The sequence below is a fragment of the Cuculus canorus genome, chromosome 6 (assembly GCF_017976375.1).
Source record: "Cuculus canorus isolate bCucCan1 chromosome 6, bCucCan1.pri, whole genome shotgun sequence".
Lineage (NCBI taxonomy): Eukaryota > Metazoa > Chordata > Aves > Cuculiformes > Cuculidae > Cuculus > Cuculus canorus.
This window is the reverse complement of record NC_071406.1, coordinates 20,305,852-20,324,231: the sequence shown is the minus strand read 5'-3', so window position 1 is coordinate 20,324,231 and position 18,380 is coordinate 20,305,852. Positions and strand designations below refer to the sequence as shown.

The window sequence follows — 18,380 nt, the reverse complement described above, 5'->3', positions numbered from 1 at the left end:
GGAAAGCTGCACTAAGGTGAACACAGTGATCTATTAGACGATCCCTTTATCTGTAACCATTATTGCAACAGAGACAGAAAAGTGTATTCCTCCACATAGCCATAACATAGAAAGCAGTGGAAAATATTTATAATCCACTTTTTTGCATGATCGTAAGACTAGTTTTTCTTCTTACATTCCAAATATAGTACTGCAAACAGAAGATAGACATGGAACAACTTGTAATGAGGGAAGTGTTGCAAATTATAAATAATATTATACAGAAGAAACTAGCATCAGAATAGTTGTTGAAAGAATGTGCCAACAAAGTTGCTGCTGCCAGTGGATGCCATCCGAATATAAAATAATTTACAGCAGTTTATTCCAGATTACTGAATATTATTCAAAGAAAATCCATTTAACTTACTCTACATTCTTTGTCCAGTCTGGAGGGTTACTCATGGTCATAAATACACAGTTGGTCAAAATAGTGCACATAATAAGCATGCTGAATAATGTAGGTTAAGAGTTAAGGAATGTAAGCCAGAAAATCTCATAAAAAAGAGTATCAAATAACACGCTGCTTTGGCAGATTTCCACCATCAGGAGCTATTTACCCCTCTACTGCACTGTTAACACTCAGGCAAAAGCCCTGAATATGTTAAAGCTTTGATAGTTACTGCTTTATAGCTAAAAGAGAACAATCACATATTAAAAATCAGAAAATCTTAAAGACGTTTAAAAAAACCCCAACTCTTAATGTTAAGAAGACTTCAGATGATTTTTTACTTTTGAATAAAATGTGAAAGTCTGAGGTAGTAGCTTCTAATTTAGTGAAATAACACAAACCACATTTGGTTTGGATAATCTAGACAAATCTGATCTACTTCATATATATATTAAACAGTGAAAAATACATTTTCTTCACCTTTCTTATGTTTCACCATAAAATCTGACACGTATCAACATTTTTCTTTATCATTATAATACGTATTTTTAAAACTAGTTAACATATAGTAGGAAAAAACAGAATTTTTTAGAGAGAGAATGACTTTATTACTGTTCGCTTTATATAAGGTTTTTGTAATACAAGTGTTGCTGGAGGGGAAGGCACATCATATTCTCAAAAAGAAAAAAAATCTAAAAAGAATTCCAGAACAGGTCCAAGCAACAAATAACTTCGTTGCTTTTAACAGAACTGCTCTGGATCTACAACATTTAACTCTCAGGACTGATGACATTCTCAGAAAGGAAAATACAAACAGCAAAATGAAAACCACGCAGATGGTTTACACAAAATGTCCATGTGATGGCACCATCACCTAAAACCAGTTAGAGGACAAAGCTCAATTTTGAGAAGATATTTAGCTTCTGTAACTAAAACGTAGGTTCTCACAGTGTTCCTAGACATAAATAGAGTATAATGGGGTGGGAAGTAGTGTGAGGTTTCCTTCATGAAGTTTTCTTTGCATGGCTACACTAATGAGAAAAAGCCCAACTTCCAATGACAATGAATACTTCTGCCTTATGAACTGTCAAACAACAGTGGCGTTACGCTCAGTAGTTCTTCAGGTTTTCTGCTCAGTAAATATATTTCAAATCCTTTATTCAGAATCTAGCTTCTTACTGTGTAATTCAAATATGAGCAGAGCATAAGAGAAAGGTTTTTTAACAACCATACAAAATAATATGTTATATATGAGTGTTCCACAAGCATGTATTTTAGAGGTTTTCTACATCCTTTTCAATGAAATGCCCTTTCACAGCTGCAAATCCTCACTATTCTTCATCAGTGGAGAAATAACTAGAGTATACCACAACTGTAAAAAAATTTTAACAGTCTGGCTTTGGTGATTCTACCTCTTCACCACCATCCCAGTCCACGATCTTCCATTATTCCATGTAATTGAATAATACTGTATAACTATGCTAGGAAGTGTCATATAACTGACAAATAATTACTTGTAGTGACAACTCTAGCAAGCAAATACAGTAAGAGGGTATGTAGTGTCATGATTGATTCTGAAGTCATTTGTAGGCTACCCATTAATAACATCATCCAACACATAAAAATCACTGTGATTATCAGACTTCCATTATAACAAGATGTTTAAAAATTCTTTCAAGATTTATTCTATGTGCTCTTAGGATCCCTGTATGTAATGCTACACCAAACTGACTAGGTTAAGATTCTTGTAAAATATAAGTGTGCAAGCATTTATATTTGCTCCTTAAGTAGGCAGACTTGCTGGAGTCAATGCCCTCATTGGTCACATCAGCATTTGGGATCAGACCAGTGGGATGCCTATTAGAGCCAGCTCTCAAAACACTGAAAACAACAAAATAATAGGTAAGTCATTATGATCATTTAGCCTCACAAGTCTCTGTCTGCAATGTGGAAATCTCACAACCTGCTTCAAGACTGAAATCAAAACATCGACAGGATTACAAGTGCATAACGCAATAATGATCAAGAAATGAAACAGACAGGTAAGATACACATAGGACTGAGAATGCATAATAAAACAAGAAACCTAGGCTTTTTTTATCAACCCAACCTTCGGCAATTGTGATTTGAATCAGAAATGAAAAGGAATAATGAAACCATATTTTCACTAAATATTCATGCAAGCACAAACCTAGGATCAAAGATTTGATATTAAACATGAAGTGTCAGTGAAGAACTGAAACTATTTTGAGCACTCTAGCTGCAGTTTATAAAAAAAATGTGGAGGAAGGCAAAAGATATAAAATGTTGTGATGGTTATAGGAAAAGTAAGATGGAAGGGAAAAAATAGTTGGAGGAAGAAATAAGACACAGGAAAAAAATTGCGAAGGACAATGACTGGTTGTCTAGCTACTGATGTTACTATACTAAGATTGAGCAATAAACACAACTGTGAAGAGGGATTTGGAAACTGAACAGAAGACAGAAACGATGAAGAGAAGAGGGACAGAACACTGCAGATCATATTGATCCTGGGACACGTGCCAGAGAATTATTTAAAGACAACTAACATCTCATACACTACAGTTTTAGACTAACAACTTGAAAAGGATATGAATGTACCAAAATCTTAATAGCTATTTTTCTAAGAGGATTGAAAGGAGTTAACATGTACAGGGCAGAGGTGGCACTGAATCGGAATATTGCCTTCCCTTTATTCAATACTATAAAGGTCTGGAAAAAGAAACACAGAATGAAAAACAGCATTTAAAAGATACCAAATTCCAAACAAGTTACAAGTTAAAACCCAGAATCACTTTCATTTCATCATGAATCATATTTGGTCAAACTCCTCTTCCGTTTAGACCACCACCAGAATCACAATCCCCTTGTGCAGTTCACACACAGTAGAGTCCAGCCAAATCACACGAAAACGCTAGAATAAGTTTATTTAGAAAGCTAAGTAATCCTGGAATTGCTAGCTAGAAGACAAAGATAGGTATATTAGGTACAACCATATATATTTGAATCGTTAGTATACTTTTTGTACCTCATAATAAACACACTGAGGTAATTTTAAAAACTGATAGCCATTAGACCTTTAACATTCCCTCAATCAAATAACCAGCATTAATTACCATCTCAAAGTACTACAACAATAGTACTACAGAGTGATCTAAACTTCAAGAGTGATCTTCATGAACATAAGGAAACAGAGTGTTCGATAACTAATTTTACAAGGTAACACTAATGTACTGGACAGTTTTTGCCCTACTCTAGAAAAATAACAGAGACCTCTTTTCAACTGTTTCTTGTGAGAGTTTGATACCTGCAATTCTATTTTTCTTATGTCATGCTCTACTGTTACCTAATACAGAATTCAAAAATCCATGTATTTTCATTGTCTCCCCACAGTTTCAGCAACAACTCAAGCATACCACCATTAAAAAAGCATTTATAAATGTAATAGTTTTCTTAAAACCTGAGAAATAAATAATAAAGCCTTTATTTAACATGCAGTAAGTTTTAAAATTATTTGGATTTCCATGCATTTGAGGAAATTCCTATCTATTTCTATAATCTCTTCTCTCTACTCATGGGTGAAAGTCTATACCCATCGAAGGTTAAGTGCCTCTGGCTAGCATCGTGGCAGCCCTAAAACACTCAAAAGCAACACAACCCATGCAAACCTGGAGCACTGCCAGGAGCCACGATCTGCCTCAGCTGGAATCACAGGGCAGCATTTGTAAAGATTATCTCTACTCTCAGAGCAGGTGTGCCAAATACAGCAGCTGAAATCCCGAAAACACAATGCCTCCCCTGCCTGATGTAAATTTCAGCTCTTCTAAACTGAGCATATCTGCATTCCCAGATACCCATTGATTCTCAAGCCATACTTTAATCCTTTATTGTAGAGAAGAAAGGATTGATCTGTACTGTATCATCTTTGCTATCACTGCTTTTCAACTCTATAACTATTCTTCCCAGAGTTCAAGAAAACCTGCCCTCAAACTAGAGTTTTTCAAATGTTTTCTGTTCCCTTTACTCGGACAAAACTGCTGGTGAAGCATCATTTGTTCAATGTTGATGCATCAAGACACAGAAAAAAAATAAAATGGAGCCTGATATAAGCAAGAATGTTCGAAGATATGCAAAGAACACCAAGTAAAATAATAGAAGAAATTATGATTGCAGTGCACGTATAGTTTGGAGTTGTACATCTCCTACTAGAAATTACTATGCTTTTGGGAAAGATCAAGACAAATGGTATCCATTTCTCAATCAGGAACAAGCAGTTCAGGGGGAATTTACTTCATGTCCATGGACAATTGTAAAATTACTTCTGTACTTTTTTCTAGTTTCATAAGTCTGATAATATGTGTGCTAACTTTAGGATTTTTCACTGGATATTTAGATGTCTTACTATTGCAGAACTGGCAAAAAGAAGGAAAAGGATCAGCACTTTGACCCAAATTCCATTTGCGTTACTTTCAGACTTCAACAGGGTAAATCACTTGAGTAAACAAAGCAGAACACAATATTTAATTGAAAACCTTGTTTTCAAATTTAACTCACAATTCTCCATAGCATGAATTGAGTTTTAGAAATCCTGCAATGAACATTTAAGGAACAGGTGATTTTTTAAAAGCTGTTCTCTCTTTTTAGCTTGCCACATTATACTTATATTGTTATTGTTTCAATATATTAGTGATGAGGTGTACCCTATTCCAGGAAATAGCTTCATTTGTATTTTTGTACTTAGCTGAAGCTTGATTCCTAACAATTCTTGGGGGATTTCTTCCTTTTTTTTTGAAGTAGCCTTTTTCCTTTCATGTGTGTGTTTGTTCATTTGGTTTCAATTCACTTGTTTTTATTCCCTAGATAACTCTCACAGGAAAGAAAAGAAAACACACAAGAAAAATTATGAAGAGACACACACAAAAAAGTATCAATAATTTCTTCTTTTCCGGTAGAATAATGATGGTGCAATATATATGATGCCAAAATCTGAAGCCTGGAATTCTGGAGGAAACCCAAGGCCATCTGGTCAAAAGTCTAAAGTTCAGCATTTTTGTGCTCTGCCACAACAGTTGTTGTTACTTTAAACCAAAAGAAAAAATGTGGTTTTATTTTTTAAAAAAGAAAGCTCTATAAATTTTTTTTTTAATTACATAACATTCTGTCCACACTCCAAGAGGAATTCTTACCTCATCTTTATTTATTTCTCTCTTTTAAACACCTCCTCTTTGATAACTTTGATAGAACAATATAAATCTGGATACAAAAATTTTTCACCCATACTATCTAAGTCGGATATATGATGCCTCTATACAGTACAAAATGGAAGAGGAAGATCTTCAGCACATCCTGAGAAATTACTTACTTCCCTAGCCTTCCCAGCAACAACAGAATGCAACCTAGGCTTTCCACATGACGTTTCCTTGCGCTACTTCTTCAGTTCTCCTGTGTGTAAAACACTGAAAGTCACACCTCCAGTAAAACAGAAGTTATATTGCAATAAACATAAATGCATCTCTACCTACAGACCATGAGCTTTCACTACTAACTTCTGTTCTTACAATTGAGATTTCTAACAATAAAATCAGCTGCTGGGGGAACGTATTACACCTGTACATTGGGTCGAAAATACTGTAAACACTCTCTCTGTGAAAGGATTCCTTGTGTTTTAATATTTTTAACATCTGATAGAAATACAGAACACACTCACTTTTTTATTGATATAGTACGGGTCCAGATCTTCCAAGGGCTCGGACACCATTCCTGGAGGTATGTCTCCATAAATAAATGGTAGTGTCTTTCCTGCCTCCAAGTCGCTATTTGGCTTTGGGCCATCTTCATCATCCTCATCTTTGCGTTCTTGTTTGGATTTTTTAGCTTTTTCTTCATTGATACGCTGCTCAATAGCTGCAAGTGATTCTCTTGTGAAATAGCGGAAGCTGTCAGGTCCTGGTGGTACCAGCACTGATTGTGCCATCTTTTCATCCTGCACCTCTTAATTACTGTTTAACCTCTCCCATAAAAAAGTGCTATAAATGTAAAAAACAGAAACAATTTAGAGTCACGCAAATAGTTACAATCAATGTAAGGAAATTTACCTTCATGGATTTTTCTGTGGGACACCCTGGGGGACACCTTGTTAAGTTCAGTAATTATCATCCAAGAGGAAGCCACTGTGAAATGGATTTTTTCATTCATTTTTATTTCAAGACAAACTACTTTCCTTTACAGTTGGCCTCTTAGAGTTGTCTTGAAGTTATCAATTCCTAAAAAATTCAGTTTAAAATTCACATACTGCTTGTAATGATAGATTACCAAATCTATAGATCACATAAAAAAATGTCACACAGAAGATAATAACATCTTCTTGCCTTCATCAAGGGCAACGCTATCCATTCCAGTGGATAGAGTAGAAGATATTTTCCACCACATTCAGTGTGAGGCATCAACAGTTCTGAAGTGTTTCTGGTTCAGTGTTGAGGAATGAGACTCCAGACAACTCACCTCCTTATTATCCTGAAAGCTGCCCCTTGGATCAACCCTCCCTCTCGCCAGAAGGACCAGAAATGACTCTTAGAACCCACTACTGCCATGTAAGGCCACAAGAATGAGTTGAAAATTCCCTTTGGGTACAAACACGCTGCCTGTGCAGAGCTGCCAGCTCAGGAAACAAGATTCAGGCATAAGCACCTGTATTCAGATCCCCCGCCTGGCAACACACTGTGTGCTGGAAGAATTGCTGAATTAAACAAAAATGATCCTTAATCATTTAAACATACTGCACTCAGATCTTTTATGTCTGATACCATACAAGTTGTATATAGTTTTCACAATTTTCACTAACAAGAACAGAACCATAACTTCTTAATGTCTCTATACGGCACAGTCACAAAGAACAAGTGGAAAATATTCCCAATATAAATAATTTGATATGAAATCAAAACAGGATCTCCAGCATAGCCTTCAAGAATTTTTCTCGAGTTCTTCTCCTGGAAAAATACAGCAAGTGCAATAAAAAGTAACAGCTTCCGAGTAAGACAATATACCCAAGAAACAATGGTCAAATTAAAGCAATACAAGGGTTCGAATATAATCAGCACGATTCTATTCGACTGGCTCACTAGACACACGTGCTGCTGCACAGCTGCAACAAACGCCTATTTTCCAAGCCCACTAAATAAACTGCAGCACGATGGTTTCTCCTCCTTTCCATCCCCCCCCTCCCCGATCCAGTCACAGCCCCCCCGATGCCGCCGTTCTCGGCATTGCCGTCCCGCTGCGGGCAGGTGCGCCCCGGCACGGGCAGGCGAGCGCTGCGCCGCTGCGGGCTGCGCGCACCCCTACCACCGGAAGGGTTAATTAGGAAAATGACATCGGTCCTGCTGCAGAATCTTTTCCCATGTTATTGTTAATTACAGGGAGGGAGGGGGGAGGCACAAACCTGGTTTAATACTGCAGGAAAGAATTAAAAATTCATTACCAGTGGAGAATCTTGCACTTATGTGGGTTTGGAATGGCACCAAGGAAGACTGCAGCTAAAATTCCATCATGTCTTTTCTTTTTTTTTTTTTTTTTTTTTTTTATTATTTTTTTTTTAAGTCTCCTTTTCCAGACCACACCTAACTTCCTGCTGAAGGATCCTGGTTATTGAAGTAAAACCTGGCATTTCCTGTGCGAGCCTACCGAGTGCTACAACGCTCATTGCCACTAGATGGTACTGAGAGACATCCATAAATTCTTGTCAGACACGGCAAGGAATTTATGCATGCTCGAGCACTTGCTTCAGCTCAGACTCTGAGACTAAAATACACGGTTTTATATAACCAGACATGTCTCAGGAGTCTCAAAAAATCTTTTGAATATATAGCAGCTACTGATGATGAGACCATAGCTGTTAAAACTGTGAAGGTGATACAGAAAGAAAGTAGGAGGGACAGCAAAGTAAGAGAAACAGAAAAAATGGAGGTTGCACAGACAGTGTCAAACCAAAGCAGTTGCAGCCTCTATTATCAGCAGTCCCTATTATTTTAAACGATAGCTTCTATCACTTTTCTAAATTAAATTTATACAACATATTTGATGTGCATTCTTTCTAAATCCAGGAAAGCCAGCCATGAGGAGAAGGACAGCAATTTGGAATGCTCACTGCAGGGGTGAATGCCTGAACAGAAATTACCCACTGTAGCAGGGAGTGAAATGAGATTATTAGGAACACTGTCAGCCCTTCCATGTGGCAAATCAATGAGACATCATCTTTGGCCACCACTCCACCCAAATGCCATCCTACTTCTTTTTGCTTTTCTGCTTCCTGCGTATTTTCTATTGTTACTTATTTTCATGCCTTTTTTCCCACTACACCATTATCATCGTTTTAGCCTCTCTCTTTCCCTTCTGCCCTTCCCTCCTTCTCTTGCATGTACCCAGATCTCTTTCAGACTTCTCAAGCAACACATTCCTCTATCTATAGACTTAGACCTTCAGGCAGTTGTTTACTTCTGTCCTTCTGCCACCTCCTTTCCTTTAGCTGCGGAGAGGACTAAAGAAGTTGTGGAAATTAATAAAAGCGAAGAGTCGCTCTAAAGTGAGAAAGGTCGAAGAAGGAAAGAATATAGTAGCTGAAGAAACACCACCGTGTCTTTGAAAAAAAGGACAATTAAGAGAAGGACAAATATTGATAATTTGGTTCTTTAGTAATTGTGGTAAGAGAATGAACACGTTGACTGGATCACAATAGCACTTTTGAAATCTTTAGCAACTAAGAAAAAATGCAGCAAATGAAAAATATAACTGAACCACCTATAATTTTAGCCTATTTAGCAAAATCTTATATTGGGTAGGGTTTTCTAATTTCACAAATGATTCAATGAAATAAATAGAAATTTCACAAGCAATTCCATGTAACCGATTTTTTTTTTGTTAAAAAGCTTTGGGTGAAAACTTCTGACTGGCTCTAATTAGGACTGTAGTTTACTTGGAGCTGCTCTGCAGTCTCAAAATAAGAGGATTATAAGACAGCACAGATTCAGGAGTAAAGGAGCTTCTGACTACAAAGGTATTTTAATTATTTGTATGTGTGGATACATCCATACAGCTTTATGACTTATGAAAGTTACAGTAAATCAAGTAGCTGAAAAGCTAGCCTAACTCACACAGTATCATAGAATCATAGAATAGTTTGGGTTAGAAGGGACCTTAAAGATCACCTAGTTCCAAATGAACGCCCTGCGATGGGCAGACACACCTCCCGCTAGACCAGGCTGCCCAAGATCCCATCCAGCCTGGCCTTGAACACCTCCGGGGATAAATACAGAAAAGGACCTTCATTCTGCCATTAATGATATATTAAATTACAGCATCTGTTTGTTTTTTATCATATGGGTCTGAAATTACCTGAGATGTTGACTTAATTTCCACCAGTGCTATACAATCTACATTTATAGTGTTAGGAAGACCAATGAAAAGTAAAGGCAAAAAGGAAATAGTCAGTGGGACCTTAGCTGCTTGTATCCACAGGATTACTAGGCTGTAAGGTGAAAAAAACAGAAAGACAGAAGAGGCATGAAATGCAGTATGATCTTTGCAGCCTAAAAGAGAAATATACACATTTCTAAAGAGGAGAACAATGTAACACATCTAGAGGAACTAGTAATTCTTAAAATATATTAAAATAATTACATACTACTTAGCTATGGTAAATGTAATAGATAAAGCCAGAAAACATGGGAAGAGAAAATGATCAAATCAAATATCAATCAAAAACCAGTCCAACATAACCTATGCTTAAAAACTACTGTTCAAACATAGTCAAAATTCACATAAAATATAAACATGGAACAGAAACAATTACAGTAACAGGTAACCTCCAGGTGCTGTATAGCTTTCTACCTACAGCCATCAGTGGATTTTATAAATAATTTTATCACCAGTGGTATCCGCCTTCCCACTGCTATGGCACATCTGAAAGCTTGAAGTGGACTTTGTCTTTTAATTATTTGGTGAAACACCATGGCCCATATAAAGGGTAGAGTTGAAGAATTGTTTGGTGTCTTTACATAAAGGAACTGTAGGTGAGGGTGAATGATTTTGACAGGACAGAGCTGAAACAAACTTGTGAGTTTTCTTCTAGCTGTCTAGGAGCCCTTCATCTACAGACAATCCTGTTTAATAAAATCAGAAGGAAAATAGATTACCAGCTTCTCAGAAATCTGTAAAAATTAGCTGTCTTTGTTCAATGTTGAAGTGGAACATTAAAATGCACAAGTGGCAACTTGCTGTCATTTTATGGTTCTGTGATCCTTTTTCTTTCCAGCTGTGTGTGCCTGTAGTATATTAGAGTTGTCCCTAAGTGCGTGACTTTTCATTTATAGTTCTGAATTTCATCTAATTCCAGGAACACCAGTCATCAAACTCATCTAGTCCTTTCTGCATAATAGCTTGCTCACTCTTTGACACTGCCTCCCAACTTTGTGATAGGAGCAAATTACATTGGCATATTTCCATTCTTTCCTGAAGCAATTAATTAAATTTTAAATAAAATCTGTCCCAAAATTATAATGGTGATGAGCAACTATGACCAAAGTGTAGGTTACTGTGGTATTTGCTGTAGTTTGCAAAATATATTAATATTACTCTACGAACTTTAATCTTTAAAAAAAATCTGAAGTTTATGCTCTAAAACAAAATACTGTTTTTTGCATTTAAGGAGCAAAAAGGTTGGAAGAAGGAGTTTATTCTTGTAAATAGTATGCATTTAATCAAGTACACTGAATCTAAAAAAAAATCCTGTCAACTCTTCCCCCCATGCCACCTAAAACGCTTACTATACTACTAAATTATTCATGGTGATCTAGATGACTGAAAAACATGTTTGCTACTTTGCAGATGACATGAAACTGGGAGGACTACAGGTAAATAAGAGCATAGAATTAGAATTTTAAAAGTCCTGACAAATGACAAAATGGTCTCAAAAAATGATGCAGTTCAAGAGAATAAGTAACTTAAAAATGACAAGACGATGGGCAAACCCCCACCAATTGCTCTGCAGGGGAAACTCTAGAGTACTTAGAGCATCACAAACCAAGCATAGTGAAAACTCAGCCTTGGGGGAGGGAAAAAAAAGGCAAGTATTTGGATATATAAGCTTGTGAAATGATCTCCTCTTCCAACTGGAGCATTGTGTGGGTACTACAAACTACTTGGGTGCTACATCACAAAAAATAGGGGGTGCCTGGAAAGAATTCAGAACACAGCAATAGAATCATAACCTACAAGAAAACATCCAAGGAATTGTGGGATTTATTTGTGTTCTTTCTGTCTTAATTTTACATTGAAAAGATTGATGGAAGACATGATGACAGTCCTTATATGTCTAGAAAGCTCCCAATTTGTTTTCTTTTTTATCTGGCATATAGGCAAACAGCTTTGGGATTTAACTGCAGCAAGAGAGATTTGTTAGGAAAACCTTTTAGCAGTGAAAATAGAGAACGAACAGAATAAAAACACTGCAATCACACAAGGGCTCTAAGAAACGGTGGGCCTTGTAAAACAAAACATCAGTGATGAGTGTGAAATTTGTAGCAAAATGGATCAGAAAGAAAATCAAGAAACTTGTAAGAGGCCCTCACTGTTTCAGTGTTTGAATAGCTGTAGGTTTTTCATTGTTTTGAGCTCTCCATCTGTTCTGTTTCTGCTCGGGCCTCAAGGGAGCAAAAGCTTACTGTTTCTATACCAGAGGAGCAGAAAAGGAGTTTTGATTTCAGTCACCATCAGCTGAGAAAGTTCTTGGAGTATCAGTGGGGTGCAGAATAGGAAAAAAAGTGACATCACAGGCAGGAAAGCCCCAAAGACTTCTTTACAGAGAAAGAGATGGAGATGAGAGTGCCTAAGGAAGCATCGGTGTGGAACAGGAGGATCTGTCTCTAATTTCTCTTTACTCACCTCTTCCGTCATCCAGTATTTTCCTTCTCCCCTAGCCTGACCAAAAGAAATTATAACAATCAGGTTTAGAAAAGCTATTTTGTAGTCCATTCTCTTACTTGCACTTCACATCACTGCTATTCCTATACATGAGTAAAAAAAAATGCTGGAAAAAACACTGTTCTGTCTCAAAGGGCTGAAGTCTAAAGTCCTTCTGGATGTGTCAGCAGCCCATGGCCCTGCATTGAAGACTGTATAAAATGTAATTGCCCGGGCTGAAGGTGGAAGGTTTACAGATGATGTAGTATCTCTGCTGAGATTTACGGTCTCACTGCTCCACTGCTGAAAATTAGTACAGAGCAAATAAAAATCAATTTTACTGTGCTTGAGGCTTGTGTATGCTGCCTTGTATGTCCCGTATTCAGAGCTCGTGACAGTCATATCATCATGCAGTACCTATGTGCTGAATTGGGAGACATGAACAGTAGGTCTTTCTACACAACAGTGTTTTCCAAATGGCGCTTAGAAGATCTATATAAAAACACAGCTTCTTACACATTGTCCAGCATTCTAAATGGATATATAACTACCAAGTCACCTTCGAAAATGTAGCTTCTGAAAACCTTAAGCCAGTATGAAATGGCGCTGTCAGATAGGGCAGTCACATTCTCCACCTACTCTCCGTTCTGGTCATTTCCCACTGTGCTGGTTTGAGCACTTCTGCACCTCTGCATTTTGACCAGATCAGCTCCTTGGTCTGGCTGAAAACTAAAAATAAGTGGCCAGATTTCAGCCAGACCAAAAAGCTGATCCATCACACTACAGAAAAGGCTTAGCGTGTCCCCTCACTTTTAGAGTGCAAAGAACTAACTATCTACAGCGTCTTCCAAATTTTAGTGCTTTTCCTAAATGCAAAGCTCAGTATGGCTTAAGGTGCGAGAGTATGAATGAATGGATCTTCGATGCTTGAATGCTGGAGCTGAACAGAGCTTTAACAATTGTAGAGTCAAGAAATACCGGTGCAGATCCTGTACCAGGTGTAGAACCCAGTACAAGTAGGGAGAAAAAAAAGGTTTATTAAAATGTCCAAACACTAGCAAATCTAAGGATCAAATTGAGCTAGCATTCAGTTACAGCAGCTTCAGGGCTGCTCTTCTGAGATCATGAGGTGACCTGGATCACCCTCTGCCTTTCAACATGGACTTCATGACATGAGGGCAGCATTTTATGCAAAATGTGTGGCAAGGATCATCTGATGTGAAAAGAGGTATACAAAAACCTGTATCGGGGAAATTTGGGAGTCCTTTCATATCAATTTTCTCACCTTTTTAAAACTTATTTCAGGCTGCTGCCCATAGGGCTCTGGCAAAATGTACTCCAAGGATGTATGAAAAATACATTGGTAAAACTTAGTTGATCATTAACTTTACTTACTGTTAGCCAGTAGCTGGCAATGACTTGCATTTGGTAATAGTTACGTGCTCCATTTTCCTCTTTTATCAGAAATGGTCTCTGAATAATTGCTGATTTTCAATCAAATGTCAGTGAATGAACAAAAATCTATTTGTTTTTCCAGATAAGAGGCCCTTAAAGTCCTTCTTCCTAGCATTAGACAATTTGGTTTTTTCACTTCATGAAAATACCATTCTTAATTTTCTTTGGTATACAGTGAAAGAAGCTTTCTGCCCGATTTTAAGGTGCTCCCTGACAGGAGGAACAAAAGGCAATTCACTCCTGAGAACAACAGTTTAAGTTTCCCTCTAAAAAAAGAGAAATACGCCGTCTCCAAAGCAAACAGCAGTGTGGGAGACAAAGTAAAGCAAGATCATTTACCAAATCTCTAACGGAGCTGGTTAAGTGATTAAGGCCTTTCAGCCATCTATCTAGGCTGGGCTTTTCATTAAATCAAACTTTGCCCTGATATTCATTGTGAGAAATGTATCCCCACAAGCACATTCTTGTATAAGTGTCAGGCTAGAGATATATCCATTTTTAGTGTGTTTGTGTGGGGAGAATGACTATACAGTTCAAAGATGTAGTGATAACAGAAGTGCCATATGTATGGGATGAGCTAGATATTTCCAGATGCCTGAATAGGAGAATGTGCTGACTACTTAAGCAGTTAATAAAACATGCTGTGATTTCTTTCCTGACAAACCAGAACCCTGAGTTTAACATTCCCAGTATGGGCATTATGTAAAGATGTTTAGAATGAAATCTAATTAATCTTAACTACAGCATGGCTACAGAAAATTCATACAACACAATTTATACCCTTCTGGGTAAAAGACACCAGGCAGACAGAAGATTTTAATATCCTCCCAAGAACTACCTAGTAACACTGCATGAACAATATAAATCGTGATTCTGCAACTTCTGACAAGCAATCAGGGAAAATACTGCGTGCTTCAACTATTACAGCCTCTTACTGTCTTCTGTTGAGAACAACGGATGGAAAACCTGCACTGTTCCAGTTATCGCTACAAAGCTGAGGTCAGGCTGGGCCGGACCCCCTCCAGCCAAGGGCCAAACCACCTCACTGAACTGCTGCAGCCAGCTTCTCCTTCCACCTCGAGGTGCTTCCCTCGGGTTCTGGCAGAGCCAGGCAGCGGGAGCAGCCAGGGCCACACCAGGCACCAACAAGGGGAGACAGGCAGCTCCATCTCGCTCCAAAGGACAACACCGAGCGGAAAAATAGCCCTCTGGGGTGATACAGGAAGTAGTTACAAAAAAAAATGGAATATTTTTTATTTAAGCTGAAGTAGAGTTAAGCTTCATCAAATTGTACATTTTTTAAAGTTAGAATGACCCTGTGAGAGGATGCTTTGTTTCAAGCAATGTTTTTCCAAGCACCGCGCACTCTTTGGAGAGGATAACGCCTTGTGCTCGGTGTGATCCGTGCTAACAGAAGCGTCTTCTGCCATCACCTCTGTTCGCAGCCTTTCCCCATCACAAATGCAGGGTCAGGCTGAGAGCTGGAGCCAGACCCCAATGAGCAAGAGTTTTGACTGTTGTGAAGTTCATAATGACGTTAAATCCTCGGCAAGTAACAGAATAGGCACAAGATTTCTGGGAAAATTTACAGATATGCCTGTGAGTAGGAAAGGCATCCCGTCCCCACCTCCTGCCTGGCCGCACACGGGTGACGGACGTCGCTCCCGCCCAGCCCCGAGGAAGGACACTCGCTCTCCGAAGCTCCCGAGGAGCCGTAGCGAGTGCGTGTGGGGGCGCGGGGCCGCGGCTCTGCGGCGGGGAGCGCGCGGTTGCCCGGCAACGGCGGCTGCGGCACCGCACAGCGCGCGGCGCCCGCCGGGAGAGCCGCACCCGCAGCATCGCGCCGTCCGCAGAGCCGCGCGGGACCTGATCGAACGGGAGCGCAGCGGGCAGCGGGCAGCCCGCTCCCTTCTTCGGGCGGGGGCGGGGCGGTTGGCTTGGGGTTTTAAATAGGAAACGGTGACTAAAACCATAGAAACGGACACGGGGAGTGGGGTGCTGGGACTGATTTTTTACGTCATCTCTGCTGTTAAAAGACATTGTCCTTATTTCAAGCTATTGGTATGTTTTTGAAGAAAAAAAAAAATAACCTGCGCCACATGCCAAATAACCCTGAGTTTAGGTTTGGTGTATGTGGGAGCATCAGGAGATGCGGATCGAACCTGTAAATCTGCAAAATAAACGACGATTATGGGGTTTTCTCTAAACGGGGTATTCTCTAAATAGATCTGCAATTGCAAATAGAGTTTATTAATAACAAATGCAACTGCCTGTTGAGGAACTTATTTCTAAAACCAAAACACCATAGACCTGGAAAGCATGAGGAGCATCCCATATGGGAGGAACCAACATCTCCATGGATAACGCGTAAGACTTTTCCCCCAGGAACTGCACTGCTGCTGACTGGCTGCCTGCAGCTGCACAGCACCAGCTGCCGAGGGGATCCTGTGGGACTTCATGCAGGCTGAAAGAAGCATTAACTCCCTGGCTATCCATCAGCCTCCGAGGGCAGGATGCCATGGACTGCATTTCCTCATCAGCGCTACTCCCATCCCTACCTGCATGTCCAAAAATGCAGCTGCTCCTCGAAACATACCAACGTCTCTGAAGTACACAGAAACAGCAAAAATCACAACTGAAAAGCACAGCTGCTTTCCCTGCACATTGTCTCCACCAGATTCCCTTTGCCACTGGAATGGAAGGCTTGGCTTTGTTTCAGAGTAGTGCCGCTTCAAATAAGCTGGAAGTGATTCTGGAAACTAAGTCATAGATGTCTCACATTTACTTCTAAATGTTCTTTTAGTCTCATGATGGTTTGTGGGTTAGCAGTTGTTACTATATCCTTAGGGATAGACTGCAGATGGGTCCAAGCCAGCTACTAGTTACGGGTTGTCATGTTTCATGATAATTACTGATGGGGCTGGCAGTAATTTTTATTACTGAGATGCCTGACCTGTCCTGTTTTCCTTTTATTTTTTTCCTCCTTTTGCTTGCTTTATTTTTGCCAAACTTGAAGTGCTAAGGCTGGGTTTTGGAGGGAAGTTTCAACTCAGATGATGCAACAATTTCCAAAAAAAAGCTAAAGATATATATTTTTAAGATTTTATATCTGCCAGTTTTCAATAGGAAGTCTTGCAGAACTTTTTGCAAAATGGTATTCTGAATTTTGCATTTTTCTGTTGGACTGATATGTATAATACTTACCCAGAGCTGAAACATTTTGAAAAGCTAGTTTGCAGATATTTGGAAGACCACTCCAGAGGTTCAAAGGTGTGAATTCCAGAGATGCCTTTTCTGTTAATGTTTCAGCGTCCAGCTGGGCCTACCTCTCTGTGGACTGTGCTGACCTAAGAGTAGGAATGCTTTCATCTTTGAGTTCTTAATGATTTTGTACATTGGTTATTAAAACCAAAAAATGCGTAAGGAAATACAGAAGGAAAATGGGGGAGGTAGGAAGAAAGGGAGACATATCTGGGATTGAAGACTGGCAGCAGAAAAAACCTCCAGGGAAATTATATGTGAAGAACATGTCTGCCTAGATAGAGAGATTATCTCAAAATTAGCTGTAGTAGTCCTAGAGGCTGGTTCAAGAGACAAGACAAGCTCAAATATGTGTAGATTATTATGACTGAGACAATCATCTAGGTTGTGACCTCGTGGGAGAACAGGCTGGGAAAAAAAGTGAAGAAAAAGGCACAGGGGCTGAGGTGGAGCCAGTATAATGACAGGGCAAGCCAAGACAGGACAAAGCAAAAAAAACCTTAGAACTGTGTGGACAAGAGAGGGGATAGAAAGCTGAGATAACTGGACTGATTTGGAAAGATGGACAATAAAATGTGAAAATGAGTTTATAAAGAACTATAAACATAAGGAGTTCAGTGAAGTATGTGTAAACATAGATTCAATAACTCCTGATCATTCATATAAGTACCAATGTGGTCTCCCTAAAATTGTGTATGAACACTTCAATAAAAAACACCTATTACTACAGGAAGAAGGACTCAAACAAGCTAGAATTGAGATCCATCTTACTTTTGGTTCACTTGTCAGCAGATACTATATACTACATTCAAGATATTATATACTACATTATATGTAGATATACTATATATATTCTATATATACACTAGATACTATATACTACATTCACTGTCTTCTGTCATACACAATAAAGGCAAGCTCTTGAAAGCAATGTGATTTGTTTTGGAGGTGACTTCCTTGGTGCTGCACACGGATTGGGACAACTGACTACAGGAAAGGGGGAAAAAGGATGATAAGTATGTGGGCAAAAACTACTGTCCTTTGTGCAATGTCTGTACACCATCTTGGAGAGCTGGATGTTTCCTCTGCCTGTGTCACAAGAAGGAGTCAACTTCCCTGGTGTCAGATGTCTGTATCTGTAGACATTTGCATCTAAGCCAGTTTGAACTTCTTTCATATTCACTGTAGAAAATGGAGTCCTTTAAAAGGCAGTTCTTCTAACCTATTTTAGAAGTCTAGCTTGAGATGAAGCAAATTGTGCCCT

The 18,380-nt window shown here is 38.8% G+C and overlaps 1 protein-coding gene across 5 annotated transcripts in view; it reads right to left on the bottom strand.

The window, feature by feature from the left end:
- Positions 1-18,380, bottom strand: part of LOC104054533 (sodium channel protein type 2 subunit alpha) — a 75,637-nt gene that overhangs the window by 47,459 nt on the left and 9,798 nt on the right. For 4 of the 5 annotated variants that reach the window (XM_054070020.1, XM_054070023.1, XM_054070021.1 and 1 more), the window contains exons 2-4: positions 6,156-6,474; positions 3,043-3,160; positions 407-497 (exon numbers count right to left, since the gene is read on the bottom strand). In XM_054070020.1, coding sequence (XP_053925995.1) covers positions 407-497; positions 3,043-3,160; positions 6,156-6,422 — 476 coding nt within the window. In that variant the 5' untranslated portion in view covers positions 6,423-6,474. Of the gene's footprint in view, positions 1-406; positions 498-3,042; positions 3,161-6,155; positions 6,475-7,925; positions 7,989-18,380 lie in introns of those variants that run through there. The other variant, XM_054070022.1, reaches the window with a different exon arrangement.